The sequence below is a fragment of the Leopardus geoffroyi genome, chromosome A3, assembly GCF_018350155.1.
Source record: "Leopardus geoffroyi isolate Oge1 chromosome A3, O.geoffroyi_Oge1_pat1.0, whole genome shotgun sequence".
In the NCBI taxonomy this organism is placed as follows: domain Eukaryota; kingdom Metazoa; phylum Chordata; class Mammalia; order Carnivora; family Felidae; genus Leopardus; species Leopardus geoffroyi.
The window spans coordinates 29,280,364-29,295,908 of NC_059336.1; the positions used below are offsets into that span (position 1 = coordinate 29,280,364).

Consider the following 15,545-nt stretch of genomic DNA (forward strand, 5'->3'; position numbering starts at 1 on the left):
AAGTGGAATTACCAGCTCAGTGGGTGTGTAGAGTTTTAAAGGTTTTTCGTACCCATTACCCAATGGCCCTCCATACATGTCACCCCAATTTAAACTCCCACCAGTGAGCCCTGACAGTGCCTGTGTTCCTACATCTGGAAACAAGCATCACACAACCACATGCATCATCCTGGGCCTTTGTCTTTTTCCTTGCATGGGTGTGATGGTATCTCTTTGTCACTTTAATTTTCTTTCCATGGTCATGGGATTAAACATACGCTAGGGTAATCATATGTTCAGTGATCGTTTGTATTTCTTTTTTTTAAATATGTTTACTTGACAGTTTTTGGTTTTTTTTTTTTAATTTTTAAGTTTTTATTTTTTTATTTTTGAGAGAGAGCACATGAGCAGGGTAAGGTCGGGGGTGGGGGAGGGGACAGAGGATCTGAAGCGGGCTCTTCGAGGACAGCAGAGGGCCCGATGTTGGGCTCAGACTCACGAACTGAGATCGTGTCCTGAGCTGAAACCAAGAGTTGGACGCTTAACCAACTGAGCCACCCAGGTGCCCTAATCGTTTGTATTTCTTACCAAAATTGCCTGCTCATTGTCTTTTCTTGGTGTGTTTGACCCGTCCTCTTGTGTTTTTCTTACTGATGTATAAGTACTTCATAATATTAATTATAGTAAATCTCTGTCTATGTATATGTTATATATTTTTTCCCTATTTTATTGATCTTTTTTCAACCACTTTTCTCTTTCTTCTTCAGCTTGGACAATCTCCACTGGTCCATCTTCCAGTTTACAGAACTTTCCCTCTGTCCTCTCAATTCCACAAATAAGCTCATCCATTGAATGGTTTAATTTAAGATATTCGTCTTTTTTCCGTTGAGAATTTCCATTTGGTTCTTTTTTTTTTTTTTTTTTTTTCTTTCAAATAGTTTCTCTTGCTCGGCTAAAAGTTCTCTTTTCACTTGCTATTGCCGTATTTCCCCGTATTTCACTGAGCCTCGTCCCGAGAGCTGCTTTAAAGTCCTTGTCCAATAATTCCCACATCTATATTGGTTTAAGGTTACTCTCTGTTGTTGCCTTTTCCCTTGAAGAATGGGTCATGTTTTTCTGGTTCTTCCTATGTTGAGTCATCTGGGACTGCATCCCGGGCATTGAGTATGTCTGGATTCTGTTATTTTATTTCAGCAGCCTGCCTGGGCTGGGTCCAAACTGCAAACCTCGTCTCACCCTATGGCAGGAAACAACTCGAATCTCGGCTCACTTCTTTTATCTTTAGCCGACTGCTTGCTGTCTGCTGTATACATGCATGGGTCAGAGTCGCCCAGAGGCTTGGGCAGAGTTTACATACAAATCTGGGATTTTCTTTCTCTGACTCCTTCCCTCCAGGGCTTCCCCCTCACTGTCTAGTGGCCCTGGTTGACCCAGGCTGCTTCTTGGCTCCTCGGGTCAGAAACATGTGGGCTACCCGTTGAAGTTTTTACTGCCCCGCACCTCGCCCCAGATGTGGTTTTAGGGCAAAGTCACCAAACGTGCAATTTGCCCCATGCTGGTTCTTTCCTCCAAGTTCAAACTCCTTTCCAAAATCCTTCTGTTTTGTTCACGCTCAGGTAGTTGTCTAGTTTTTTTGGTTTTTATTGTCTTTTTGGTTTTTTTTTGGGGGGGGGGGGCTTGTTTTGTTTTGCTTTCCTTTTCCGAGTTTATTGTTACCTGCGGAAGGGACCACGTACAAGGAGCTTCCTCTTCCATACGGGAAATGGAACTACACTTTGCTTGCTTGGCTGGTATATGCAAGTTTAATATCTTTGCCTAGTCAAAGGTATCGATCTTTCTCCTTTATGGTTTCTGAGTGGGCACTCGGCTTTAAACTCTCTCCACCTCACGAGTATAAAACGCTGTGTTTCCAAGTCGAATGGAAGTTGGATTCGTGTCCGACGTGCAGTTTCTTCTAGTTGGATCAAAGCTGCCAAAGCCAAGGCTAATGTAGTTGCAGTGGGCGTAGAGAGGACAGGAGAGGGCAGAACCACCAGGTGGGATGACGGAGACATCGGCTAATTGGCCATCCCTGGAGACGCGACTGAGCCCCGCAGATTGGGAGACGAGGCGACGCGGTTGACGAAGAACATCTTTGCGCTGGCGTGTGTCATTCTTCAGCCAGACCTCAGCCCAGAAGCACGTGGCTCTTAGCCAGACCTGTCACTCTTGCTGTAGCCCCATTTATTTTCAGCTGGCGTGAGATACAGACGTGTTTCCCAGCAGGACGCGCGGGAAAAAAGCTGTGTGGGTTTCCCTGCTTGGATGCTCGCTCCCACCGGGGGCCATTCTGCTCCTCAGAAAGGCAGTAGAGCATCGTGGTCGAGGACCCAGGTTTGGGGGTTAGGGGTGCCTGGATCCAAACTCTGACCGTACCGTTGGAAGCTGCTTAACTTCCCCGAGCCTCAGTTTCTCCTTCTTATGAGATCGGCATCAAGGCACTGTTTCCTAGCGCTGTGAGGACTTAGGTGCTCGGCGAGGTTTAGCACAGTAGCCGGCGCAGGGGAAACTCGCTCGGTGACTAAGGGGCGCCACACTGTCAGGCAGAGGCGTGGTATTTTGCCGCCTCCTGCTGCGTGGCCTTTGGCCAGCTCTGCAATCTGTGGTTCTGTCCGCAGGAATTTCCACGTCTGGAACGAAGGCTGGTTTGTGCGGACTGACCTGGGCCCCTCGTACAGTGGATGGCAGGTCCTGGACGCCACCCCCCAGGAGAGGAGCCAAGGTAACCCTCCAGCAGCCCTGCTTACCGCCCCCTCCTCTGGGTTTCGCCCTGTGTCCCGGCCTCTCAATTCTGCGCAGCGGTGGACGCGGCTCAGGAAAGTCACCCCAAGGCTCGATGGAAGGAAAGGAAGGCTTGATGGAACGAAGACAAAATATTTTCAGCATAGATTTCCCATCCTAATTTTCCTTGGCTCAGGCTGCTACTTGGACGAGTGGCTTCCCTGCGCCCACGCGACTGTTGTCACTGCTGTGGAGGCCCTGGCACGTGCCAGGCGACAAGGGGAAGACGCCACGCTCTGCCAACAGGGATTTCCCCACACTGCCTTGAGGAGCCTGTCCCTCCCAGCACAGAAACCTTCCGGTCCCCTGTTGCCCAGGGATTTCGCCCAGAGTCCCCCGCTCAGCTGGAGACCTCCGTGATCAGGGCCCCCAGAGCCTCTGTCCCCTCCACGGTGCCCCTCTGCCAAGCCAAGCTCTCCTCATGCAGGCTGGCCCCCTCCCTGTCCCGGTGCCCAGGGCTTCGGCTCCCACTTCCGGCCTCTCCCTTTGCGGCTTGGACCCCAGACTCTCCAGGAAGTTTTCTTCTTCCCGCTTGTGACCCGCGGGCCGTGTGTCGCGGGCTACGTTCATGTTGAGTGTCACATGACACTGTATCCTGTGTATCCACATCTACACCAGTCTCTACCTATCTGATCCACCTCGGCCAAGTGCGGGAGGAGCAAGGGGACAGGCAGGGCTTGGGAGCTCAGAGGAGCAAGACCCCTGCGGGCTGGGTTTAGGGTATTCTTCTGGGAATAGGGGGTGAGGATTTGGGAAGGTAGAAAAAGGCACAAGACGGCAAGATTTTCCTCTTTAGGAGACAGCCCCCGGGGCGGCCAGCGGGTTGCGGGACTGGCCAGTCTTCCGGAGAAGTGCCGTCTGAGCGGGGTGTCACCGCGGCAGATAACACCACCCCCGGGAGGGCCCGTGCCGAGGGCCAAAGGAGTGGGGCAGGCAGCCGGGGCCGAAGGAGTCTCAGGGGGTAGAGGCAGAGAAGCTGCGTCGCCGTGGGCGGCCTCCCCGGGGTGGGCTCTCGCCCGCCTGGCCTGGCTTTGGCACGCATCCAATCTCTACGCCTGGGCCACCAGGGGTGTTCCAGTGCGGCCCCGCTTCGGTGACCGCCGTACGAGAGGGTGACGTGAACCTGGACTTCGACATGCCCTTCGTCTTCGCGGAGGTGAACGCCGACCGCATCACCTGGATCCACGACGCCCGCAACAACACCCAGAAGCAGAATTCCACGGACGCCCGCAGCATCGGCAGGTACATCAGCACCAAGGCCGTGGGCAGCAACTCTCGCATGGACATCACGGAGAAGTACAAGTATCCAGAAGGTAGGAAGGGGGCACGGCCCCTGGGGGCGGCGGCGCCCAGGGCTGGGCGGTGGGAAGACGGCTTTGAGGGCGGAGGAGGGAGAGAATTCCTCCTCCTCCTCCTCCTCCTCCTCCTCCTGTGCTCTCAGCCCGTTCGGCCTGAATGGGAGGACTGCTCCCTGGCGCCTAACGCCCAGTTCCTCCGACTGTTTCCAGTGGGGACGGAACCATCACAGGCAGACGCGGCACCCGTGGAATGTTGCCGCGGGGCCTGGCAGCTGGCAGTGCGGCTCCTCTCCGGCCGCGTCCCTTTCCCACAACTGGGGTGACAGCCCTGCGATGGGACATCACGGGGAGAAACACGACTCCCGTGGGAGGCTGCCCCGGGGGCTTTAGGAGAAATTGCTAGCCTCCAAGAAACACAGGCGGGAAACACTGTCCGGACTCCGAAATGGGCAAAGCCCCCGAAGATGTGGGTCCCTGCCTCGGGGCTCCCCTAAAGGGACCCAGAGCACGCCCTGGAGTGAAGCCCAAACCCTCACAAATGCTGGCTGTTGGTGTCGGCTGCAACTGACAAAAGAGGAAAGCTGAGCACGGGAGACGGGGTCTGACTCCCAAGTCTGGTGGTGGAAGGTGGGGAACCTGCCCGAGTAGTGGTATTTATGGGCATTTGGAAGCATGGGCCTAGGGTAATGAGATCGGTAGCCTCAGTTTGGTCCCCAAGCTGCCTCTGCAGGCCATCCCCAGGGCTGGGACCAGACAGCCCTTCTCTCAGTCAATAAACATGGACTGAGACCCAGCTGGTGCCTGCTGCGTGATCAGCTCCGGGGAGGCAATGAGCGACACAGCGGACGGGGGCCCTGCCCTCCCTGAGCTCACAGGCCAGGGGGAAGGGAGATGCCGAAGCATTTTCTTTTTCTTTTTTTTTTTTTTTTTAATTTTTTTTTTTTCAACGTTTATTGATTTCTGGGACAGAGAGAGACAGAGCATGAACGGGGGAGGGGCAGAGAGAGAGGGAGACACAGAATCGGAAACAGGCTCCAGGCTCTGAGCCATCAGCCCAGAGCCCGATGCGGGGCTTGAACTCACGGACCGCGAGATAGTGACCTGGCTGAAGTCGGACGCTTAACCGACTGCGCCACCCAGGCGCCCCTGCCGAAGCATTTTCAACACTGTCATGACATAGAAACAAGGGTAGGGGCCGGGGGGCAGGAGGTCGGTTCCCGTCATACATCTATAACCAGGAGACCTCACGCAGGAGTCTTAGGATCTCTGATCCCCGGCTCCCTCCCCGGTAACATGAGAACAGCAATGCCTGTCTTCAGTAGGATTTCAATGAGCTTGTGCAGGGGCGCCCGGGTGGCTCCGTCGGTTGAGCGTCCGACTTCGGCTCAGGTCACGATCTCGCGGTTTGTGAGTCCGAGCCCCGCGTCGGGCTCTGGGCTGACGGCTCGGAGCCTGGAGCCTGCTTCGGATTCTGTGTCTCCTCCTCTCTCTGCCCCTCCCCTGCTCATGCTCTGTCTCTCTGTCTCCCAATAATAAATAAACGTTAAAAAATAAATAAATGAGTAAATGAGCTTGTGCACAGGAAGGGCCAAGAGCAGTGCCTGGCACAGTGAGGATGTATTAAATAGTGGTGATTTTTATCAACTTGGACTTCCGTCGCTGCACTGAAATGACGACCTCCCAAGGTGCCTTTTGAAGGGTACTGCTCCCTTGGACACATGTCCCGTGGATTTCCTTACCTTGCTATCACACCTTGGTTCTGCTTACTGAGGGGCTCTGCCTGTCCCAGCCAAACCTCCTCACCAATGGAGAAGGGCTGGGCCGTGGCCAGGTTGGGGTGAGTCCATGCAGGACAGTGCCCCAGCCTCTGCGTGACAGCAGAGCTGATGACTGTTGTCCCCGGTTCTCCTTACCTAATGATGCCGGCCGGCCTGTCTCCGAGGGCCCCAGGGAGGAAAAGCTCATAAAATGGGTTGCTAGGCATTTGCGCAACGTCAACACGAAGGGAGAAGACAGTAGCAGGAAGCTGAGTCTTGAGTAAGCTCAGCAGGTGACCTATATAGGTATCTGGGCTCTGCGCCTCGTTGCGCAAACACACCTGCTTTGAGGTCCTGGGGACAGAAGGCTCAGCTCCCTGCACAGACACCAGCCCTGGGTGTGGACTTACAACTCTGCTAGAAGATGGGAAGGCACCACAAAGAACCCAGCCCACCAGGAGCTTTCAGCTTGGGTAATCTGGCTGCCTGTCTCTTTTTCAGTAGGATGTTCGGGGGGAACCTCGGACTACGGGTATAGACACGTGGGGACTGGCCCTCTTCTCTGCTTCTAACCCCGTGATTAGACCAGTTGCTTGGATCGGTCGCGTCTTCTCTTAAGGCCTTCCTTTTAACACGATGGCCTTGGATGGGTTGGCCTCTGAGGTCTCAGCCAGTTGTTACATGTAACTTACGGGAAAGGCCTCGCTAAGTTGTAAAGTGCTTACGATAAGTCATCTGGTGTCTTAAAAATGTCACAAGTTGGTTGGGGAAGACGGGGGCCGTTAAGTGTGGTCTGCAGATACAAACATGGGAATCCTTCCTTGTGTATGTCTGTCCACATTCCTGGAGGGTCAGTGCACCTTCCCCTTGATCTTGGGTCTATCTTCAGGTCAAGGCAGGGAGCCTTATGTGAACTGCATGGCCACCACTGGCCCAGAGGCGTGGAGGTGGCTACTCACCTTAATGCCCAAGAGCCACGACCTTGAGGGTCACCATGGCCATTCTCCAGGGGCCATCTCTACCGTCACATTTAGCAGTGTTCACAATCTGAGTCAGAGTCAGAAAATCCACCCTTGGGGTTTTAAAACCTGGACTCTCTCGACAATTTAAACTAGTCATAACGCGGAACCAAACCAACCACGGGAAGTTCTTCTTTGACATGGACAGAAGTGCCACTCTTTGACCCCAGAGTACCTCTAGAAACGAAGCAGAATAACACGGTGAAGTGGTTTGGAGAAAAAAAAAAAAAAAATTTTTTTAATGAAGCCAATTCTAAATCATAACCTTTTTTCCCCTCTTTTTGCTTATGAACTCACTCTAACCTTTTTTGACTCCGTTTTTCTTACTTTTTCTGTTTTAAAAGCTCCTTTCTTCATTTCGAGTGAGAGAGCGCGAGAGCGAGCGTGAGAGGGGAAGGGGCAGAGAGAGAGGATCCCGAGCAGGCTCTGTGCTGTCCTTGCAGAGCCTGGCGTGTGGCTCGAACTCACGAGCCTTGAGATCATGACCTGAGCCAAAATCAAGAGTCGGACGCTTAACCAACTGAGCCACACGAGTGTCCCCGTCACTTATTTTTAAAGTACCTGCTTGTTCTCGCCAGGGACGTTTTATCCAAACGTAAATAAATAAAACAAAGAAAAGGGGCACGAAATCTACACTGATTAAGCTGAACAAACTATCAAGCCAGATGGTAACTTGGTGCAAGTGTTGCTAAAGCTTTCCTCACTGGAAGGTAAAGCACCACAGACTGGTGGGTCTGTGAGCCTCGCGTTAAGGAGGATGAAATGGAGGCCCCGAGAGCGTGGCCACTTGCTTCGATGAGAATCGTGGCTCAGTGGGCAAAGCCAATTAGTCCCAGGCTGCCTTTCCAGGTAGAGCGCTGTCCTTTGTCCAGGCTCCACCCCCTCCCTGAGATGTTTCCCGCTTTTCCAACCACACAGGTTCCAGCCAGGAAAGACAAGTGTTTGAGAAGGCTTTGGGGAAACTTAAACCCCGAATGGCTTTTGGTGCCACGTCTGCGAGACGCTTGGAAAGAGAGGGGAGGGAGCCCAGCATCTCTGGGAAGTTCAAGGTCACTGGCATCCTGGAGGTGGGCAAAGAAGTCAACATGGCCCTGATACTCAAAAACCTGACGAGCGACATGAAGACGGTGACCGTGAACATGACGGCCTGGACCATCGTCTACAACGGCACACTGGTACACGAAGTGTGGAAGGACTCTGTCACAATATCCCTGGATCCCGAAGAAGGTAACTCGCCCTGTGGTTTGTGGGGACGCCATGCATCCAAGGCGGCTCGTGTTCTTTTGGGGTTGGAGGGTTCCTGTTGGAACGGATTCAGCTGACTAAGAGAGGAGCAGCCCATGGTCGCTGTGGTTAAGCCTTGGGTTTTGAAGTTTTGAAAGCTGTGACAGTGAGAACAGTGCAGGTCAGGGCGGTGCCGACCCAAATCCTTCTACACCCCGGGGTGGGGGGGGGGGGAAGGAAGGAGGCTTTGGCAGTTAATAGCCACACCGCGACGTCCCTCGCAGGTACACGCACTTCGCTCAGCGTGCAGAGAGCTTCTTCACATCCTCTCTCATTTGAACTTCTGAAACGGGCAGATTTCAGTGTCCCCTTTTCCAGAGGCAGAAACTGAGGCTTGGAGACATCGTGACCTTGCTTTAAGAGCTCACGTGTCACAGCTAGCGGCAGTACGGGGGGGCTCAGCCCTGGGCGTCCTGATGCTAAATCCAGGCCCACCCCCCATTTTCTAGATTATATGTCTGCCTACCCCTCCCACATGCCTCACCCCCACCCCGACCCCACAACGAACCACTTTTCAGATTTGCCCCCGGACGGGTCGCAATACAGAGCAGGGTCTTAAACCCTCGTCCAATGTTCCTTCCCACACCGCAGCCACGGGGGAAGCTTCCCGATTTCCCTCGGCAGTGATGGGTGTTCTTGGAGGCCAGAGAATCTGGGAGGAGCAGAAACTCCCCGGTCCTGGGTAGCGCAGATGGGAAAGGAGCGAGGCAGAGCAGAAAAAGGCCCGGCGCTCTGAGAGGATTAGAATGCAGGCGTGCCCACGTTGGCAAAATCCGCCAAGCTGTTATGAAAAGTTGGGACTTACAAAGCAGATTAACAAGGGTGGGGTGGCTATTTGCTTCCCATAATAAAAACTGATTAATTATACAGCCCATCTTGAAAGAAGAGCTCTGTCTGTAGGGGCACTGAGATGTGTTACACCTGTCAGGAGGCTGCAGCCCTAGCAACCTGTCTTCTGGCAGAATTTCAGCAGAAATCTTCCCCCCTCCAGAAGCAACTGCCGGGCTGCTGTCTCCCTTCAAAGCTCTAGGGGAGAGCTATTTTTGTGGACCAGAAAGAATTCACGTGAAAGGGCTGAAACAACAACCACTCACTCTCCACATCCATCTGTACAGTCGAGGCAGGCCTCGTACATTCCTCCAGTGTGAACAGCCGAGGCAGCTTCCCTCTCAAAGAGCATAGGGGTGCCGGGGCACTCCGGGCCACCCAGCATGACCCCTGGGAGAGAGGCGGGAATGGCCTGGACCACAGAGGAGGGAGAGGGGCCCTGAGACTTGGGAAAAGCCAGGTGAATGGACAGAAGCTGGGGGAGGCATTTCTACCCGAAGGAACCTTGTGGTTTGGCCACCATGAGTCTGTGTTGTCAAAGGGACAATGAGAATCACTGAGGGCTGTTTCAAGGGGGGAGGTGAGTTGGGCTCAGTGATGCAGGGCCAGACTGACGCATCAGAACGTTATTTCTTTTCTTTTCTTTTCTGTTTAATTTATCGTCAAGTTAGCTAACATGCAGTGTATGCAGTGTGCCCTTGGCTTTGGGAGTGGATTCCCATGATTCATCACTTCCATACAATACCCAGTGCCCATCCCAACAAGCGCCCTCCTCAATGCCCATCCCCCATTTCCCCCCCCCATATCAACCCTCACTTTGTTCTGTGTTTGAGAGTCTCTTATGGTTTGCCTTCCTCTCTGTTTTTACCTCATTTTTCCTATTCTTTCCCCCTTATGATCATCTGTTCGTTTCTGAGCCAGCAAGGAGCTTTTTGAAGTGGCATGGGAGAGGAGGAACATGATTTTGGAGGGGGAGGGTGGGGGGAGCGCTTCCGAAGCCGCGTCCGCCTGGTGTGTGGGGGGGGACTCGGAAGCAGGAGAGACCAGCGGTGGCGAGGTGGCTCGGGGGGGCCTGTCGCCATAGAATCCCAGGCTATTCGATTTCTTCAGCCGATCCCTGGCTTCCCTTCCTAGTTAAGATTTTGTTGTCATCGCCATTGTCGTCATCGTTAGGCAATCGGCTAACATTTGTATTCTTCCCTGCCCTCTGACATGTTCCAGGAAGGGAAGTGTCTCCAGCCCATCCAACCCATCCTCCTGGGAAGCTGCCCAGCCAGCCGGAGTCCTGGTCCCTCCCCAGCCTCGGCTCTAGAGGCTGCACAGAACAGGGGCCTGTTTCCCACCGGGCCCAGCAGGGAGGGCTCAGTCAAGCCCCGGGCTGCAGACATTTCCGGCCGGCTCCCGCAGCCTTGGCTTGGTAGCATCAGCTCTGAAGGTTCCAGAAGTCCACCCCACTCTCTCTCACTCTGTCCTCCCCGGCTTCTCCTTCCAGAAATACAGCATCCCGTGAAGATTACATATGCTCAGTACGAGAAGTACCTGAAGGCAGACAACATGATCCGGACCACCGCTGTGTGCCAGGTCTCCGACGAGGCAGAGGTGGTGGTAGAAAGGGACATCATCCTGGACAACCCCAGCCTGACCCTGGAGGTAAGGGGGGCGGCGGTGAATGGGCACCTCCCCAGCCAGCCCAGCCCTACCAATACCCCCAAACCGCAAAGCAGCTCCTTCCCCGCTGAGAGGGTCAGGGACCTAGGTCCAGCCTCCGCCAAGTGGATGGCCCAGAGCTCCCGCTCAGACCGGAATCCTTGTTTCTGGTAATAAACAAGCACCTTTGCCCCCTGGGCTTCTTCGGATCAGGTTCCAGATGCACTGGGGGCATCAGCTGAGAAGCCGCTGGAGGGGTTCCTCAGCTCTGAGCACCTGCCGTGTTCCAGGCGGGGCCAGGCTCGAGAATCACAGAGACTCACAAGGCGTAGGTCTAGCCCACAGTCTAGCCGCTGGCCACGTTTGCAGAGCATCGTCTAGACTGTGCTTCAGAGTGGGCAGTGGTCCCCCACCTCAGAAGGGCAGCCCGTGTCCTGGCCAGGGAGTTTAGGGGAAAGCAGAGAGGGGCAGCCGTTCAGCCCTTGGGCCTGACCTTGTATCCAGGCCCCACCATTTACCAGCAGCCACCCCGAGTTAAGTCCCTTGATCTCTGTGGCTCCATTGTTCTATGTCATCTCGATAATAAAATACCTCCCTTGCAGGGGCCATTTCCCCAGACAAGCATTTCCTGACGCGCCCCCTCCCTGCCCCGCCAAATAAGGCTCGGTCTCCAGTTATACGTCCCCGAGAGCCTTCTGTGCTCTTACTTTATGGCATCTGTTCTAGTTGAAGTTATACCTGTATTTGTGCACTTTGATCTTGGCTCCGTTCTCCTACCCGTCTGTAAACTCCACCCGGGGAGGCGCTGCCCCTGCTCTGGGCCCATCACTGGCTCCCCTGCTGCCACATCTTAGAAGCTAATCAGATTTTGTAAAATAATCATGAGCAGAGCAGGGCACTTGGCTTCCGGCTTGCCTTCTTCCCCACCCGCGCGTCCTCGTCGTCAGCCGGTGCTTGTCCCCTGTGTGCCAAAGCCTCTCCTGCTTCCCAAGGCATTTCCAAGAACCGTGCATCCTCTCCGTGGACGTGATGGACAGCCGAAGCTGGGAGGGGACGCTGGGTAGCAGCTGGTTCAGTTATGAAAACATTGTGTTAAAATGATCAGTGTTTAAGTGAAGGTAATTTTCCCCCCATTATACTCCTTTATCCAGTATCGTCAAATATTCTTATAGCTTTATCTTTTTTTAAATTTTTTAATGTTTATTTATTTTTTTCATTTTTAAAGCTCATTTATTTTTGAGAGACAGAGAGGCAGAGCATGAGCAGGGGAGAGGCAGACAGAGAAAGAGAGAGAAACAGAATCGGAAGCAGGCGCCAGAGCCTGGGCCGTCAGCACAGAGCCCAACGTGGGGCTCGAACTTAAGAACCGTGAGATCATGACCTGAGCCAAAGTCAGACACTCAACCACCGGAGCCACCCAGGCGCCCCTGTAGCTTTATCCTTTCTCTTTTATTCAACACTGTTGTGCAACACTGTTGCTTTTGGATTTCCATATCGAGTGGCCTTTGTCTTTGAAGAGACTATAATATCTTTAGAAAGGAGGTCAGAATACAAATAGGCTGGAAATGTGCCACCAAGAACTCTCTTACTTAATCTTTCAAAAGGGCATCTGCTCTCTCTTCTTTCGGACATCTCTGTGCGAATTTGCTCCTAACAATCTCACCTTGACATCAACCTGCAGAGCACCACGCATTCTTACCTTGATTTGAAAGAATCCGTGCACAGCTCACTCAGAGCAGGGTGCGGATTTTTAAACCCGTGAGGGTAATCTGTATGAAAAGGTAACCATTCGGATGAAGTCCCGTTCTCTAATCCAGCACGGATTCGCAGCAAGCATTGAGGACGTTATACTGTGGAATCAGACCACGAAATCTGAACTTTGTCCCAAAGGGTGATGATGTCCCTCACATTGGCCCGTGAACCACTGATAATCAGATTCAGATTTCTGGGGGCTCTTATCCTCCCTTTTGGGTGCACATACAGATTTGGGTCAACGGGATGGGGTGGTAAGCAGCAATAAGGCAAGAAGAACAAATGACATGAAAACCAAATATCAGTGCGAACACGACGTCAGTGTTTACGTATCGTATCCATGAGCTCATCAGGCTCCTTCTTTGGAAGGCAGGGAGGCACAGAAGCACAGCTCTCTCTTCGACAGCAAACAAATAGTCCAGGTTGCTTTCCTGATGGGAACCCGAGGCTTCTCTGGCCAAGGACAGTGCGGGGCGGGAGCCCCGTCCAGACCACACATGACACACAGGGAAAACTTGGGCTCCAGAAGTTTCAGAGGACATCGATAGGCCGGGGTGTCATCAGAGAGTGGCCTGAATTGAGGGGCCCAATGCCATGTCCTGTGGAGAGGAGCATGAGGCTCTGAGTGGGGGTCTGAGTGGGCTCGGGCCTCCCAGGGAGGGGGCTTCCAGGCTGGAAGGGAAGAAAAAGACCGATGAGTGGGAGCCTCAAAGAAAATACTGCTTTTCTTTATCTTTTCTTTTTTTTTTAATTTTTTTAATGTTTATTTATTTTTTGAGAGGGAGAGAGAGAGACAGAGTGTGAGAGGGGGAGGGGCACAGAGAGAGAGGGAGACACAGAATCCAAGGCAGCCTCCAGGCTCTGAGCTGGAGCTCAGCACAGAGCCCCACGCGGGGCTCGAACTCACGCACAAGTCGGGGAGGGGCAGAGAGCGCGGGGGAGAGAAGCCCAAGCAGGCTCCATACCGTCAGCGCGGAACCCGACGTGGGGCTTGAACTCACGAACTGTGAGATCGCGACCGGAGCTGAAGCCAAGACTGGGGGACGCTTAACCGACCGAGTCACCCAGGCGCCCCAGGAAAGTTCTAGGTTCAGAATGAAACAGTCCCCCGCCCTCTGAGCTGCCCACGTGGAACGGGGCCGTCCTGGGAAGCAGGGCTGCCCTTCCCAGCGCGACCAGGAAGAGGAGCAGAGAAGACAAGTGCTCTCAGTCACTACAATGTGCCGCCTCTCCCTCTGAGCCTGGGGTCCCGTCAGAAGCACGGGGCCTGGCAGCAGTCTCCCAGGAAACCCCTGCAGGGGTGTCTGCCCATCACTGAGCTGTCCACCCAGCCTGCGTGGGCTCTCACCAAGTGGCAGGTGAGGCTAGCAGCCCATGTCCTGACTCCGGCAACCCTTCTCCTCGTAGGTGCTGGACCAGGCCCGGGTGCAGCAGCCCGTGAACGTCCAGATGCTCTTCTCCAACCCGCTGGATGAGCCCGTGAAGGACTGCGTGCTGATGGTGGAGGGCAGCGGCCTGCTGCTGGGAAGCCTCAGGATTGAGTGAGTCCCGGACCTGAGGGGCCAGTGTGGGGCGGTGGGAGGGGGTCGGAGGCGGCCTCCCCGCAGCCCCTGGGAGAGTCCGCACGCGGGCACGCACGTTTGCATCTGGTGTGGGGGTTGACCAGACTTGAACTCCCGGGAAGTCCAGATCACCGGCGCTTGGAGCCGGTCCTCAGGGCTTTCTGTATGTGGGAGATCATGGGGCTCCCTCCCTCCCCGGCTGAGGGGCCCCAAGCTAGCAGGGGGTGGGGCATGACTCAGGGAGGGAGCCAGAGGGAGCCCCACCAGCGCAGGACTTGAGGCTGCAGGGGGCCCCTCTAGCCCGAGGTCCGAGAACCTCGCCATCAACCGTGACGGTGCACTTCCCCACCAGCGTGCCGACCCTGCGCCCCAAGGAGCGGTCCCGGGTGCGTTTTGAGATCCTGCCCACCCGGAGTGGCACCAAGCAGCTGCTCGCTGACTTCTCCTGCAACAAATTCCCTGCGATCAAGGCCATGCTGTCCATCGACGTGGCCGAATGAAGGGCGCGAGGGGGCCCCATACAAACTTGGGTAACACGGGGCAGGCGGCGCTCGCCTGTGGAGTGAGCCCTCCCGCCCATGATGTCCAGCCTGGGAAATCCACAACGTCCCCCGAGCCGGCCCGGACGGGACCCCCAGCCTCCGGCACACGCACGCCCCCGCGCCCCCCCCCCCCCCCTTTCCCGGGCTGGGCTGACTACCTCCCGCCCTGAGACGCATTCACTTTTGCACGTTCCCATGAGCCCCGTGGCCCTGCTCGGCCCTCAAGGCCAGCAATGCTGCAGGACAGAGTGGCATCTGACCCAGCGACTCTGAATGGCTGTGGGAGAAGAGACGGTGCGGACGGTTTGCTGATTCCAAGCCTATGCAGTTGGGACATTCCCGCTCCTCCCTCGCGCCACCGCGGGAGGCACTGTCCCGCACTCACACTGTCGTGGCACTCACATCTTTACACTCAAAATAAAAGTTAAAAAGAACACAATCAGCACGGGCTGTACTAGACTGCTGCTTTGCCTAAGGTGGTGGAGGAGGAAGGGGGGCGGCGGCCATGTTCTTTTGGAGAAGGGATGACCCAAGGACATCTTGTTCCCCACATGCCAGTGTCCAAAGGGAGTGTGGGCTTGTGTGGGACAGATCACTGTTTATTCACTGTTCAGTGAATAAACTTTCTAATAGGATGTCCAAAAATAGACGAGGTTGCCCGGAGAGGGAGCCCCTTGTCCCAGGCAGGCTTTGCGCTGGGCCGAGTGGGAAGGGACCTCAAAGTCCTCCCTGGAACCCTTTTGCAGAGGAGACTCCCGGAGAGGCCCAGCCTCTGCTCACACCGGGCTCTTCCCTCCTCAAAGCCGCACCTCTCCTCCTGCAGCCAGGAGGCCACAGCACTGCTAACTCAGCCGGAACCTTCTCTGCCTTCGCACATGCTTTGGTGGTTCCTCGGTCTCCCTGCCCCTCGAAACGACCCCAAGCAGAGCCCATAGCTTCCCGGTCCCTTGTGCTGACAGATTCCGTTTTGGCAATCGTACCGTGCTCTCTTGAGTCGGCCAGTCCGGGCTAAACAGAAGCTTCTGCCTCAACGTCCAGCTCAAAGCGTCTGCCTTCT

General features: G+C 54.8%; 1 protein-coding gene across 1 annotated transcript in view; it reads left to right on the top strand.

Moving 5' to 3' along the window:
- The window catches only part of TGM3 (transglutaminase 3), a 39,607-nt gene extending 24,677 nt beyond the window's left edge, over positions 1-14,930 (top strand). The window contains exons 8-13 of the mRNA XM_045445085.1: positions 2,637-2,740; positions 3,867-4,112; positions 7,792-8,100; positions 10,478-10,635; positions 13,792-13,925; positions 14,299-14,930. Coding sequence (XP_045301041.1) covers positions 2,637-2,740; positions 3,867-4,112; positions 7,792-8,100; positions 10,478-10,635; positions 13,792-13,925; positions 14,299-14,446 — 1,099 coding nt within the window. The 3' untranslated portion in view covers positions 14,447-14,930. The remainder of the gene's footprint in view (positions 1-2,636; positions 2,741-3,866; positions 4,113-7,791; positions 8,101-10,477; positions 10,636-13,791; positions 13,926-14,298) is intronic.
- The last annotated feature ends 615 nt before the right edge of the window (positions 14,931-15,545 follow it).